The sequence below is a fragment of the Ascaphus truei genome, chromosome 2 (assembly GCF_040206685.1).
Source record: "Ascaphus truei isolate aAscTru1 chromosome 2, aAscTru1.hap1, whole genome shotgun sequence".
Taxonomy (NCBI): Eukaryota; Metazoa; Chordata; class Amphibia; order Anura; family Ascaphidae; genus Ascaphus; species Ascaphus truei.
The window spans coordinates 121,290,143-121,306,983 of record NC_134484.1 but is presented as its reverse complement, the minus strand read 5'-3'; the positions used below and the strand labels follow the sequence as shown (position 1 = coordinate 121,306,983).

The following is a 16,841-nucleotide window of genomic DNA, read 5'->3' as shown; positions in this document are numbered from 1 at the left end:
GAGGTTAAAAGAGAAATAGTTTGTCAGTGGCTCATATGAAGTGTTAAAGCAGCACTCCGGGGTGCATGTTGTTTTTTAGTTATAGCATTGAAGCAGGGGATCTCTGGAGTTGAACTGTGTTCATTTCCGCTCTGGAGACCCCCTGCTTCCCGAAATACAGACCCTCCGTAGGGGGTGCCGGTATCTCTGGAGTTTAAATGTCCCTCATTACGCAGGCCAATTGAATGAAGTCATGGCTTCTTATTGGCTGGCCAGACACGGGACATTTAAAGCCACCATTATGTTAGCCCCAACAAGCCCACGTCAGAGCTACTACAGTACCTGCAGAGATACCTTACGGAGGTAAATATATCGAGAAGCAGGTTGTCCCCGGAGCTAAAATTAACACAGTTCAGCTCAAGACCCACTGTTTCAATTCCAGAACTAAAAAAATAAAGGAGTTCTGCTTTGATAGGTCGTGCTTGATACTTCCACTGTGACTGTTTCCATGGAGAGGTTTCTATTCCTTTGTATGTTAAGATGGAAACACATTGATGCAGTATATATATCTATTTCTCACAACTCTCATGCGGAAATATTGAAGCAAAAATAGCTTCAGATTTATGAAAGTAAAGATATGAAGGAGCTGGAGCATATTTCTCAGCAGAGAGAAAAAACTGTCTTGCGCTTCAGCTAAGCAGCAAAAGCACCGCACGGTGTCAATGTCGTCCTGTGGGCTGGGTATGAGGAAGCTGTGAACGACCCTAGAGTGACCGGAGTGTGTGGAGAGGCAATAAACTAAAAACTCTTACCTTACCGGCACCTCGTGGATTATGTCATGCGCAGTTGCGCCGGAATTTTTCCTACACATATTTCTCAGCAGCCTGCACAGGGCCCTCCATGGTTAAGGATGAAACTTTCCTATAAGCCTAACATCAATAGTGGGGAAGCTACGTGAAGGTTTAGTACAGTATAATAGTCAGGAATACCTAATGGATAACACATTTATTAGTAGTTTTATTGGTAGCTTTTGATATGGTTCCACACGAGGTTAGTGAACAAAATAAAGCAAATTCAACTCTGTAAATATCTGCGCCTGGATTGAAAACTAGTTGAAGGATAGACAACAGAGAGTTGTCGTAAATGGCAATTTTTTTTATGTTGGGCTAAAGTTGTGAGTGGAGTACCTCAGGGATCGGTACTGGGACCCCTGCTTTTGAACTTGTTTATTAATGACCTTGAGGTTGGCATAGAGAGCAAAGTCTCCATCTTTGCTGATGACACTAAATTGTGTAAGGTAGTAAAATCAAAGCAGGATGTAATTTCTCTTCAGAGGGACTTGGAGAGACTGGAAACTTGGGCAGGTAAATGGCAGATGAGATTTAATACAGATAAATGTAGGGTTATGCATTTGGGATGCAAGAATAAACTGTCGATTTACAAATTAAATGGGGATAAATTGGGGGAATCCTTGATGGAGAAGGATTTAGGAGTGCTTGTACACAGCAGGTTTAGCAATAGTGCCCAAAGTCATGCAGTAGCTGCAAAGGCAAATAAGATCTTATCTTGCATTAAATGGCTGGAAGGGAAGTAAACATAATTATGCCCCTCTATAAAGCATGAGTAAGATCACACCTTGAATATGAAGTACAGTTTTGGGTACCACTCCATTAAAAAAAGACATTATGGAACTAGAAAAATCAGCAAATCCGCAAATTATTAAAGATTGATAATCTGATTTATGAGGAGAGACTAGCTAAATTAGATTTGTTTACATTAGAAAAGAGGCATCTAAGAGGGGATATGATAATTACTGTATATATACAAATATATTTGGTGAAATACAAGGAGCTTTCAAAAGAACTATTCATCCCACGGGCAGTACAAAGGCCTCGGGGCATCTCTTAAGGTTGGAGGAAAGGAAATTTCACCAGCAACCAAGGAAAGGCTTCTTTACAGTAAGTGCAGTTAAAATGTGGAATTCATTACCCACGGAGACTGTGATGGCAGATACAGTAGATATCTTCAAAAAAAGGTTGGACATCTTTTTAGATGGGAAAGGTATACAGGGATATACCAAATAAGTAAACATGGGAAGGATGTCGATCCAGGGAGTAATCAGATTGCCAATTATTGGAGTCAGGAAGGAATTTATTTTTCTCCATATGAGATATCATTAGATGATATTTCACTGGGGGTTTTTGTTTGCCTTCCTCTGGATCAATATACTGTAAATAAAAATATTGGATAAAGTATCTGTCGTCTAAATTTAGCATAGATTTAACTTGATGGACGTACAGTATGTCTTTATTCCACCTCATCTACTATATAACTATACTATGTAACTATCACCAACCGCAGCTCTGCTAGTGGGCACTGCAGCTATTGCAAAGTAAAGTGCAGCTGAACTTGGGGTCACATGAATGTTTTTTTTGTTTTGTTTTTTTTTTTTAACAATCAGCCCTAACCATATACCATTGTCTTATAGATTGTGTGCCCTTTTCTTCATTTTATAATACAAAATGTAAAATTCATTTGAGCATTAAAAATTAATGCCACCATTTTTCTATCTTTGACTTTTTCAAGTAAATACGATGTTTCAGATGCCTGTGTTGTGAATCATAGATGACAGAACTGAAGAACAATCCGTGCATCCATTTCTCACCGAGATCGGCATTGTTGTTCTTTTTCTTATTGAGCAAAAGTGAATTGTTATCACCATACAGTACATTAATTTGGTGCAGATGTATCTGAAAAGTAACAATTGGATCATAGTGAGAGAATTGGTGTATCCGTGCCAATGCTTGTGGGGAACCAGCCAAAGATCAACAATAAATGTAATATACATTTGTTTTTTAATTGTTCAAGTCCATTACTCCTTTCTATACTTTATGGAGTTACATACTGTATGGGCGGTATGTTCTTTCTGACTTTTCTTAAATGTAATCTTTGATGTGGGGTATGCATTGTTTTGAGCCAGAGGTCAAGGCAGGATAATTTCACTGGTCAGTGAGTAAGATAGATATATATAATATATATACACACACACCGTACATACTGTATGAAAACAGAAAAAAGACAATTTCAAAACCCTCATAGTGTAGTAGTATAAAAAATATCTTATTGGTAGTATAAAAATATATATTGTTGAGTAAAAGGTGAGTATCACACGTGCAGAAATGCAGTTAATTAAAGCATTTCATGAACACATTGACATGAGTTACTGCAGCACCACACGCAGCTGATCCCCACGGGCGATGTATGTGCCTCTCACTCTGAGACAGCGATCAGGGAGACAAGGCAGCAACTGTGGCCAAGCAGTGGAATATTCAATCATCAAGCTCACAGGTGGTTTAGCACGACCGCAGCTCACACGGTCGATGTAGCACTCAGCGAGTGATCTGCGTAAATGGCAACCGGTGATATCACTGGAGTGACTGGATCGAAATGTAGTCCATTCGAAAGGGGCAGTAGTGGTAAGGATTCGGGAACAGTCCATGAACAGTCCACAAATGTACTAAAACGCTCCAACGCGTTTCGTAGTAGGATATTACTTCATCAGGGAATCCGTGTGAGCTGTGGTCGCGCTGAACCACCTGTGTTCTTGATGATTGGATGTCCAACTGCCTGCCCGCAGCCACTGCCTTGTCTCACTTATCGCTGCCTGATAGTGAGAGGCACATACATGGCCCGTGGGGATCAGCTGCGTGTGGTGCTGCGGTAACTCATGTCAATGTGATACACGGAAAGCTTGAATTATCTGCATTTCTGTACATGTGACACTCACATGTTACGCAATAATATATATTGTTATACTATTACACAATGAGGGTAGAGCGCTTGTCTTTTTCTGTTTTCTGTAGTTACCATGATGCCAAGCCATCTATATATATAGCAGCAGACCCTCTCATAATATCTTAATGGGACAAGGATTTGTATTGGTACAGTATACACTTTTCACGTCACCTGTGGCCGCCATCTTTATTGCTACCACTTTATTCACAATTTTTTCTAATAGCTCCATTAATAGATTTTGTTATCTAATCACATTTGTGCTTACAATGTATTCTTTCATTGGCTTTTACGCTAGTCACTTATTTAAGCGACAGTGATTTCACTATACAATTGGTGCGTTGCAACTTTTTTCTTTATTTTTGTTTGCACAGACTATACTGTACGACCTGCCTTGAAGAAGCTTCTTTTATTAATACCTTCATTGCTGAAGCAGCCTTCATCTCTTTAAACATGTCTCAAGGCTGTTACCTGTTCCTTTATGTCTGCTTTACTTAACTTGTAATTATCTTTACTCATAATTCTTGGACTAAGGACGTCTGTGGTCACCTGTGCCATATGCCTGTCTCTCCCCACTGGTCTTACTAGAAGCTTTTCTCATCTTGTTAACCAGCTCCCCTCACAAGAATACTGAAGTAGAACAGAGCAAACTTCTGGCTAGGGCTGCTCCAACCTTACTGAAAGGCAAAGGGTAAGTTGCAGATGCAAAAAGTTAGCAACCTGCACTTACACTACTAACACCATTACTCAATTTGGCTTTTTCTTAATGCATCTGGAAAATGATGATTGCGCTTTAATTTCACTAATGATGAAGCCTAATAAGTGTTATTCGAACTAGTTATGGTTTAGGGCCAGCGATACATTTTAAGTGTTATCCTGATAAACTGCAAGTGTGGCTTGGTGAATAAGGACCCTAAGTTGGGTCTATTCATTTGAACATTAACTCTACATCAAATGTATATTTAAACTGATCTGTATCTATACCAGAGGGAATAAACGGGGTAGAGGCACTCGCATTCACTAGCGTTTGTTGTTTGGTGCAAGCAGGAAGTGCAGTGAGTGTATCCAATTGCTCACAAATAGTACTATAGAAGAAGGCAGTGGAATCTCTGTTGCACTCAGGAACAGAATTTCATAGTCATCATGACATTATACAATGTTTTTATTGCAGAAAGTAATGCACAAGATTCGGGGGCAAAACAGCCCCTTTGTCAGGGCATTTTTGCACCCGCAACGCTGTGCACTGGGAAATATTTATAAAGCTCTTTGGAGTCAGCAGCTCATTACTGTGCTTTGTATATGTATATACAATTATACCCACATATAAATATACATATACATATATATATACATACATATATATATGTATATGTGGGTATAATTGTATATATTAATATATACAAAGACTGTGCCTATATGTATAGTGGTACTAAGCAATTATGGGTGTGGTGATAATCAAAAGCCCCTTAGTAAAGGCTCATTATTTCTATAAGAGTCTCATCAAAATTGAGTCTTCAATCACCTACTGATTGGTAAAGATCTGATGAAATAGTATACTTGTTGCTGATATCAAGGTGCCATACATTTATATATTCGCTAATAATATAACATTTCATATAATATATGAAAAAATAAAAAACATATAAAAATGTGAACAATATGAAAAAAACAATAAAAAAGTCCAAGATAAAAAACCATACAAATATATATCCACTGGATAAAATAGTTTATACTTGGTGCACTACAGGATACTGGCAGCCTTCTTTGTGGGTACAACGACCTCCCCTCACAAATCTACATAGAAAAAAAAAAGAAAAACGTGCCCGATCCTAGTGCATTATCATTAAAAATATTTAATACATTTCCATTGATCACAATTCAAAACTCACAAACAAAGAATATATTCAGGCGTTGTATGAGATCAATACTCATGACCCAATCAAGTTGATGTAACTCCTCTCCTCTGCTCCGATCGTCTGCACAGTCCGTCACGAACTCCCGTCCAGCAGGAACTCCCAATGGTGTCAGCTTACAGATCGTCCTCCGGCAACACACATCTACTGCATTCAGTTCCGGGCAGGGAACATGGGGCAGCGGATTCCCTTAATGTTTTCATATGGGTATACCGCTTACAACTGCCCTGTTATCAGCAACACATATAACCCTTCGCGTTTCTTCAGATTAACTGATTTCTTCAGGGGATGGATTCTGGGTATGCTCACCATGTATATATACCTCCAGAAACCTATCAGATAAAACACGAACTAGCTATACACATGTGTATTATATGTGCTCTAATTGTAAACATACAGAAGCAGCCACCAGTATTAGAACTCTTGCCTGGGAGATTCTGGGGCAGTCTCACAGTAAATGCCTCAACATTTCTGTGAGATTCTTAATGGCCCATCGGATTAACACAGAGGGGGGTCCCTGCAGTCCCATTCAAACGGAATGGGACTGCAGGAACCCCTGCTGTGATAATCCGATGGGCCATTAAGAATCTCACAGAAATGTTGAGGCATTTACTGTGAGACTGCCCCAGAATTTCCCAGGCAAGAGTTCTAAGGGCTTGGTCCCGCTGCGTCCGGTGGCGCGTGCGGCCGCGTGCACGTGCGCCACCAGCCCCTTACCTGCAATCCGCTGGTCCCCGCTGCCTCCTCCCTCCGTGGCTCACTACGTGCTGTGACGCGTCAGCCGGCCAGCGCTACCAGAAGAAGGTGTTCTGGAGTGTTGACGCGTCACGTGGTGCGCGTGTGAGCCAATGAGGAGGTAAGCAGGGGAGCAGGGAAGGAGCTCGTAGGGAGGCGGACTGTTTTTTTTTTTTTTTTTGCCGGCTCAGTTTCATTCAGGAGGAGGGTACCTGGCCTCCGGGCTCCTCACACCGGAGGAGGGGAGGTGGGTACGAACGGATGAACCATCCGCTCAAACCACACTCCCCCCGCTCAAACCACGCCCCCCCCGCTCCGGCTCCCTACAGACCGCATATCGCGGTCTGTGCCTGTCAGCGCGCTGCCTGTCTGCAGTACGGGCGCGCTGACTGAGGGAGCGGGGCCTTAGCCTAATACTGGTGGCTGCATCTGTACAAATCCGTGTGTCTATAGATCAATTGCTTAATTAACCCACAGAATCTTACTATAAATACACAATTATAAAAAAGTATAAAAATACAGAAAATATCTAAAACATCAACACTCACATTGTGTTTAGGCATGTATCTAAATAATATTCATATTACATATATTAGACAAATTGGAAAATCTTTTACTTAGTTAATTAGGCTTGTTTAAAGGAACAACAATTACTATTTTAAATAAATCACTTGAATGATGTTGCATAAATGTATTCCTATAGATAGTAATCTCATTAAATGATTACTTAATTCATGAATTGAATGAAAGTTACCAATTATAGGCAAAATTCTATTTTTTATTTTTTAAATGAACTCCATGATTCTTACAAGCATTGAGTTTACCTTTTGGCATCTAAATGGAACCTTTCTTATATGGATATAAAATATTACCAACTTATTCTTTTATTTTGTAGTAAATATAACATTCATTGTGCATTAGTGGCCTGATAGAGGTACTGTATTTTGTTCGCGTCGCGTGCACTATGGCCGCAGCCTAAGTCAGTCTCTGGTATCAGAAATAGATTATAGCATCTGTAGGGAGGGCTCCTCTTCTGGCGGGCCTGGGGCCAAATGTGGCCCACAAAAGGTTTTGAAGTGGCCCTAGGACTGTCTGCTTCTCATTTCATTGCCATTGCCCAGGCAGCTCCAGTAGGTGCAATTTTATTCCCACAAAAACTCACTTGTAAGGTCATGTACAAGTGTTAAACATGATTATACTTCAACATTTTGCAAGCAGTTAAATGTATCCTAAAATGTGTTGTGATACTTTTGTGGCCCTTCAACTCCTAACTTATTTTCTGATTTGGCCCTTTGGGAAACTGTTGAAGAGCGCTGCTTTATAGGGTGACTTTTTGTGCAGATCTCTGTACAGCACTGAAAACACTGCCAGCACAATACAGGAAAGGAAAAATGTTAACTATTGTTATATACACGCTGCAGAAACGCACAAGATGACTTCTCACGTATCGACTATTCCTTCTAATCTGAGAAAAACTAAAATGGGCCAATTGTAACAATACCAAGCGTAAAATGCTCATTACCCTGAGAACAAAGCGTTACATTGTACAGATGTAGGATGGGACATAGCGTTACATTGTACAGATGTAGGATGGGACAAAGCGTTACATTGTACAGAGGTAGGATGGGACAAAGCGTAACATTGTACAGAGGTAGGATGGGACATAGCGTTACATTGTACAGATGTAGGATGGGACATAGCGTTACATTGTACAGAGGTAGGATGGGACAACGCGTTACATTGTACAGAGGTAGGTTGGGACATAGCGTTACATTGTACAGAGATAGGATGGGACATAGCGTTACATTGTACAGAGGTAGGATGGGACAAAGAGTTACATTGTACAGAGGTAGGATGGGACATAGCGTTACATTGTACAGAGGTAGGATGGGACAAAGAGTTACATTGTACAGAGGTAGGATGGGACATAGCGTTACATTGTACAGAGGTAGGATGGGACAAAGCGTTACATTGTACAGAGGTAGGATGGGACATAGCGTTACATTGTACAGAGGTAGGATGGGACAAAGCGTTACATTGTACAGAGGTAGGATGGGACAAAGCGTTACATTGTACAGAGGTAGGATGGGACATAGCGTTACATTGTACAGAGGTAGGATGGGACAAAGCGTTACATTGTACAGAAGTAGGATGGGACAAAGCGTTACATTGTACAGAGGTAGGATGGGACAAAGCGTTACATTGTACAGAGGTAGGATGGGACAAAGCGTTACATTGTACAGAGGTAGGATGGGACATACCGTTACATTGTACAGATGTAGGATGGGACATAGCGTTACATTGTACAGATGTAGGATGGGACATAGCGTTACATTGTACAGATGTAGGATGGGACATAGCGTTACATTGTACAGAGGTAGGATGGGACATAGCGTTACATTGTACAGAGGTAGGATGGGACATAGCGTTACATTGTACAGAGGTAGGATGGGCCATAGCGTTACATTGTACAGAGGTAGGATGGGACAAAGCGTTACATTGTACAGAGGTAGGATGGGACATAGCGTTACATTGTACAGATGTAGGATGGGACATAGCATTACATTGTACAGAGGTAGGATGGGACAAAGCGTTACATTGTACAGAGGTAGGATGGGACATAGCGTTACATTGTACAGATGTAGGATGGGACATAGCGTTACATTGTACAGATGTAGGATGGGACATAGCGTTACATTGTACAGAGGTAGGATGGGACATAGCGTTACATTGTACAGAGGTAGGATGGGACATAGCGTTACATTGTACAGAGGTAGGATGGGACATAGCGTTACATTGTACAGAGGTAGGATGGGACATAGTGTTACATTGTACAGATGTAGGATGGGACAACGCGTTACATGGTACAGAGGTAGGATGGGACATAGCGTTACATTGTACAGAGGTAGGATGGGACATAGCGTTACATTGTACAGAGGTAGGATGGGACATAGCGTTACATTGTACAGAGGTAGGATGGGACATAGCGTTACATTGTACAGAGGTAGGATGGGACATAGCGTTACATTGTACAGAGGTAGGATGGGACATAGCGTTACATTGTACAGAGGTAGGATGGGACATAGCGTTACATTGTACAGAGGTAGGATGGGACATAGCGTTACATTGTACAGAGGTAGGATGGGACATAGCGTTACATTGTACAGAGGTAGGATGGGACATAGCGTTACATTGTACAGAGGTAGGATGGGACATAGCGTTACATTGTACAGAGGTAGGATGGGACATAGCGTTACATTGTACAGAGGTAGGATGGGACATAGCGTTACATTGTACAGAGGTAGGATGGGACATAGCGTTACATTGTACAGAGGTAGGATGGGACAACGCGTTACATTGTACAGAGGTAGGATGGGACAACGCGTTACATTGTACAGAGGTAGGATGGGACATAGCGTTACATTGTACAGAGGTAGGATGGGACATAGCGTTACATTGTACAGAGGTAGGATGGGACATAGCGTTACATTGTACAGAGGTAGGATGGGACATAGCGTTACATTGTACAGAGGTAGGATGGGACATAGCGTTACATTGTACAGAGGTAGGATGGGACATAGCGTTACATTGTACAGAGGTAGGATGGGACACAGCGTTACATTGTACAGAGGTAGGATGGGACAAAGCGTTACATTGTACAGAGGTAGGATGGGACAAAGCGTTACATTGTACAGAGGTAGGATGGGACAAAGCGTTACATTGTACAGATGTAGGATGGGACATAGCGTTACATTGTACAGAGGTAGGATGGGACATAGCGTTACATTGTACAGATGTAGGATGGGACATAGCGTTACATTGTACAGAGGTAGGATGGGACATACCGTTACATTGTACAGAGATAGGATGGGACATAGCGTTACATTGTACAGAGGTAGGATGGGACATAGCGTTACATTGTACAGAGGTAGGATGGGACATAGCGTTACATTGTACAGAGGTAGGATGGGACAAAGCGTTACATTGTACAGAGGTAGGATGGGACATAGCGTTACATTGTACAGAGGTAGGATGGGACAAAGCGTTACATTGTACAGAGGTAGGATGGGACATAGCGTTACATTGTACAGAGGTAGGATGGGACATACCGTTACATTGTACAGAGATAGGATGGGACATAGCGTTACATTGTACAGAGGTAGGATGGGACAAAGCGTTACATTGTACAGAGGTAGGATGGGACATAGCGTTACATTGTACAGAGGTAGGATGGGACATAGCGTTACATTGTACAGAGATAGGATGGGACAAAGAGTTACATTGTACAGAGGTAGGATGGGACATAGCGTTACATTGTACAGAGGTAGGATGGGACATAGCGTTACATTGTACAGAGGTAGGATGGGACAAAGCGTTACATTGTACAGAGGTAGGATGGGACATAGCGTTACATTGTACAGAGGTAGGATGGGACAACGCGTTACATTGTACAGAGGTAGGATGGGACATAGTGTTACATTGTACAGAGGTAGGATGGGACAACGCGTTACATTGTACAGAGGTAGGATGGGACATAGCGTTACATTGTACAGATGTAGGATGGGACATAGCGTTACATTGTACAGATGTAGGATGGGACATAGCGTTACATTGTACAGATGTAGGATGGGACATAGCGTTACATTGTACAGATGTAGGATGGGACATAGCGTTACATTGTACAGATGTAGGATGGGACATAGCGTTACATTGTACAGAGGTAGGATGGGACAAAGCGTAACATTGTACAGAGGTAGGATGGGACATAGCGTTACATTGTACAGATGTAGGATGGACATAGCGTTACATTGTACAGAGGTAGGATGGGACATAGCGTTACATTGTACAGAGGTAGGATGGGACATAGCGTTACATTGTACAGAGATAGGATGGGACATAGCGTTACATTGTACAGAGGTAGGATGGGACAAAGCGTTACATTGTACAGAGGTAGGATGGGACATAGCGTTACATTGTACAGAGGTAGGATGGGACATAGCGTTACATTGTACAGAGATAGGATGGGACATAGCGTTACATTGTACAGAGGTAGGATGGGACATAGCGTTACATTGTACAGATGTAGGATGGGACATAGCGTTACATTGTACAGATGTAGGATGGGACATAGCGTTACATTGTACAGATGTAGGATGGACATAGCGTTACATTGTACAGAGGTAGGATGGGACATAGCGTTACATTGTACAGAGGTAGGATGGGACAAAGCGTTACATTGTACAGAGGTAGGATGGGACATAGCGTTACATTGTACAGAGGTAGGATGGGACAACGCGTTACATTGTACAGAGGTAGGATGGGACATAGTGTTACATTGTACAGAGGTAGGATGGGACAACGCGTTACATTGTACAGAGGTAGGATGGGACATAGCGTTACATTGTACAGAGGTAGGATGGGACATAGCGTTACATTGTACAGAGGTAGGATGGGACATAGCGTTACATTGTACAGAGGTAGGATGGGACAACGCGTTACATTGTACAGAGGTAGGATGGGACATAGTGTTACATTGTACAGAGGTAGGATGGGACAACGCGTTACATTGTACAGAGGTAGGATGGGACATAGCGTTACATTGTACAGAGGTAGGATGGGACATAGCGTTACATTGTACAGAGGTAGGATGGGACATAGCGTTACATTGTACAGAGATAGGATGGGACATAGCGTTACATTGTACAGATGTAGGATGGGACAAAGCGTTACATTGTACAGAGATAGGATGGGACATAGCGTTACATTGTACAGATGTAGGATGGGACATAGCGTTACATTGTACAGAGGTAGGATGGGACAACGCATTACATTGTACAGAGGTAGGATGGGACATAGTGTTACATTGTACAGAGGTAGGATGGGACAACGCGTTACATTGTACAGAGGTAGGATGGGACAACGCGTTACATTGTACAGAGGTAGGATGGGACATAGCGTTACATTGTACAGAGGTAGGATGGGACATAGCGTTACATTGTACAGAGGTAGGATGGGACATAGCGTTACATTGTACAGAGATAGGATGGGACATAGCGTTACATTGTACAGATGTAGGATGGGACAAAGCGTTACATTGTACAGAGATAGGATGGGACATAGCGTTACATTGTACAGATGTAGGATGGGACATAGCGTTACATTGTACAGATGTAGGATGGGACATAGCGTTACATTGTACAGATGTAGGATGGGACATAGCGTTACATTGTACAGATGTAGGATGGGACATAGCGTTACATTGTACAGATGTAGGATGGGACATAGCGTTACATTGTACAGAGGTAGGATGGGACAACGCGTTACATTGTACAGAGGTAGGATGGGACATAGCGTTACATTGTACAGAGGTAGGATGGGACATAGCGTTACATTGTACAGAGGTAGGATGGGACATAGCGTTACATTGTACAGATGTAGGATGGGACATAGCGTTACATTGTACAGATGTAGGATGGGACATAGCGTTACATTGTACAGATGTAGGATGGGACATAGCGTTACATTGTACAGAGGTAGGATGGGACAAAGCGTAACATTGTACAGAGGTAGGATGGGACATAGCGTTACATTGTACAGAGGTAGGATGGGACATAGCGTTACATTGTACAGAGGTAGGATGGGACATAGCGTTACATTGTACAGAGATAGGATGGGACATAGCGTTACATTGTACAGAGGTAGGATGGGACAAAGCGTTACATTGTACAGAGGTAGGATGGGACATAGCGTTACATTGTACAGAGGTAGGATGGGACATAGCGTTACATTGTACAGAGATAGGATGGGACATAGCGTTACATTGTACAGATGTAGGATGGGACATAGCGTTACATTGTACAGATGTAGGATGGGACATAGCGTTACATTGTACAGATGTAGGATGGGACATAGCGTTACATTGTACAGAGGTAGGATGGGACATAGCGTTACATTGTACAGAGGTAGGATGGGACATAGCGTTACATTGTACAGAGGTAGGATGGGACATAGCGTTACATTGTACAGATGTAGGATGGGACATAGCGTTACATTGTACAGATGTAGGATGGGACATAGCGTTACATTGTACAGATGTAGGATGGACATAGCGTTACATTGTACAGAGGTAGGATGGGACATAGCGTTACATTGTACAGAGGTAGGATGGGACAAAGCGTTACATTGTACAGAGGTAGGATGGGACATAGCGTTACATTGTACAGAGGTAGGATGGGACATACCGTTACATTGTACAGAGATAGGATGGGACATAGCGTTACATTGTACAGAGGTAGGATGGGACAAAGCGTTACATTGTACAGAGGTAGGATGGGACATAGCGTTACATTGTACAGAGGTAGGATGGGACATAGCGTTACATTGTACAGAGATAGGATGGGACAAAGAGTTACATTGTACAGAGGTAGGATGGGACATAGCGTTACATTGTACAGAGGTAGGATGGGACATAGCGTTACATTGTACAGAGGTAGGATGGGACAAAGCGTTACATTGTACAGAGGTAGGATGGGACATAGCGTTACATTGTACAGAGGTAGGATGGGACAACGCGTTACATTGTACAGAGGTAGGATGGGACATAGTGTTACATTGTACAGAGGTAGGATGGGACAACGCGTTACATTGTACAGAGGTAGGATGGGACATAGCGTTACATTGTACAGATGTAGGATGGGACATAGCGTTACATTGTACAGATGTAGGATGGGACATAGCGTTACATTGTACAGATGTAGGATGGGACATAGCGTTACATTGTACAGATGTAGGATGGGACATAGCGTTACATTGTACAGATGTAGGATGGGACATAGCGTTACATTGTACAGATGTAGGATGGGACATAGCGTTACATTGTACAGAGGTAGGATGGGACAAAGCGTAACATTGTACAGAGGTAGGATGGGACATAGCGTTACATTGTACAGATGTAGGATGGACATAGCGTTACATTGTACAGAGGTAGGATGGGACATAGCGTTACATTGTACAGAGGTAGGATGGGACATAGCGTTACATTGTACAGAGATAGGATGGGACATAGCGTTACATTGTACAGAGGTAGGATGGGACAAAGCGTTACATTGTACAGAGGTAGGATGGGACATAGCGTTACATTGTACAGAGGTAGGATGGGACATAGCGTTACATTGTACAGAGATAGGATGGGACATAGCGTTACATTGTACAGAGGTAGGATGGGACATAGCGTTACATTGTACAGATGTAGGATGGGACATAGCGTTACATTGTACAGATGTAGGATGGGACATAGCGTTACATTGTACAGATGTAGGATGGACATAGCGTTACATTGTACAGAGGTAGGATGGGACATAGCGTTACATTGTACAGAGGTAGGATGGGACAAAGCGTTACATTGTACAGAGGTAGGATGGGACATAGCGTTACATTGTACAGAGGTAGGATGGGACAACGCGTTACATTGTACAGAGGTAGGATGGGACATAGTGTTACATTGTACAGAGGTAGGATGGGACAACGCGTTACATTGTACAGAGGTAGGATGGGACAACGCGTTACATTGTACAGAGGTAGGATGGGACATAGCGTTACATTGTACAGAGGTAGGATGGGACATAGCGTTACATTGTACAGAGGTAGGATGGGACATAGCGTTACATTGTACAGAGATAGGATGGGACATAGCGTTACATTGTACAGATGTAGGATGGGACAAAGCGTTACATTGTACAGAGATAGGATGGGACATAGCGTTACATTGTACAGATGTAGGATGGGACATAGCGTTACATTGTACAGATGTAGGATGGGACATAGCGTTACATTGTACAGATGTAGGATGGGACATAGCGTTACATTGTACAGATGTAGGATGGGACATAGCGTTACATTGTACAGATGTAGGATGGGACATAGCGTTACATTGTACAGAGGTAGGATGGGACAACGCGTTACATTGTACAGAGGTAGGATGGGACATAGCGTTACATTGTACAGAGGTAGGATGGGACATAGCGTTACATTGTACAGAGGTAGGATGGGACATAGCGTTACATTGTACAGATGTAGGATGGGACATAGCGTTACATTGTACAGATGTAGGATGGGACATAGCGTTACATTGTACAGATGTAGGATGGGACATAGCGTTACATTGTACAGAGGTAGGATGGGACAAAGCGTAACATTGTACAGAGGTAGGATGGGACATAGCGTTACATTGTACAGAGGTAGGATGGGACATAGCGTTACATTGTACAGAGGTAGGATGGGACATAGCGTTACATTGTACAGAGATAGGATGGGACATAGCGTTACATTGTACAGAGGTAGGATGGGACAAAGCGTTACATTGTACAGAGGTAGGATGGGACATAGCGTTACATTGTACAGAGGTAGGATGGGACATAGCGTTACATTGTACAGAGATAGGATGGGACATAGCGTTACATTGTACAGATGTAGGATGGGACATAGCGTTACATTGTACAGATGTAGGATGGGACATAGCGTTACATTGTACAGATGTAGGATGGGACATAGCGTTACATTGTACAGAGGTAGGATGGGACATAGCGTTACATTGTACAGAGGTAGGATGGGACATAGCGTTACATTGTACAGAGGTAGGATGGGACATAGCGTTACATTGTACAGATGTAGGATGGGACATAGCGTTACATTGTACAGATGTAGGATGGGACATAGCGTTACATTGTACAGATGTAGGATGGACATAGCGTTACATTGTACAGAGGTAGGATGGGACATAGCGTTACATTGTGCAGAGGTAGGATGGGACATAGCGTTACATTGTACAGAGGTAGGATAGGACATAGCGTTACATTGTACAGAGGTAGGATGGGACAAAGCGTTACATTGTACAGAGGTAGGATGGGACATAGCGTTACATTGTACAGAGGTAGGATGGGACATAGCGTTACATTGTACAGAGGTAGGATGGGACATAGCGTTACATTGTACAGAGGTAGGATGGGACATAGCGTTACATTGTACAGAGGTAGGATGGGACATAGCGTTACATTGTACAGAGGTAGGATGGGACAAAGCGTTACATTGTACAGAGGTAGGATGGGACATAGCGTTACATTGTACAGAGGTAGGATGGGACATAGCGTTACATTGTACAGAGGTAGGATGGGACATAGCGTTACATTGTACAGAGGTAGGATGGGACAAAGCGTTACATTGTACAGAGGTAGGATGGGACATAGCGTTACATTGTACAGAGGTAGGATGGGACAAAGCATTACATTGTACAGAGATAGGATGGGACATAGCGTTACATTGTACAGAGGTAGGATGGGACATAGCGTTACATTGTACAGAGATAGGATGGGACATAGCGTTACATTGTACAGAGGTAGGATGGGACAAAGCGTTACATTGTACAGA

The 16,841-nt window shown here is 42.5% G+C and overlaps 1 protein-coding gene across 17 annotated transcripts in view; it reads left to right on the top strand.

Annotated features, from left to right (window-relative positions):
- Positions 1-16,841, top strand: part of DTNA (dystrobrevin alpha) — a 373,309-nt gene that overhangs the window by 295,572 nt on the left and 60,896 nt on the right. For 11 of the 17 annotated variants that reach the window (XM_075584537.1, XM_075584521.1, XM_075584542.1 and 8 more), the window contains exon 11: positions 4,385-4,462. The exons of the other annotated variants lie outside the window; for them this stretch is intronic. In XM_075584537.1, the coding sequence (XP_075440652.1) occupies positions 4,385-4,462 (78 nt within the window). The remainder of the gene's footprint in view (positions 1-4,384; positions 4,463-16,841) is intronic. 17 annotated transcript variants of the gene reach the window in all.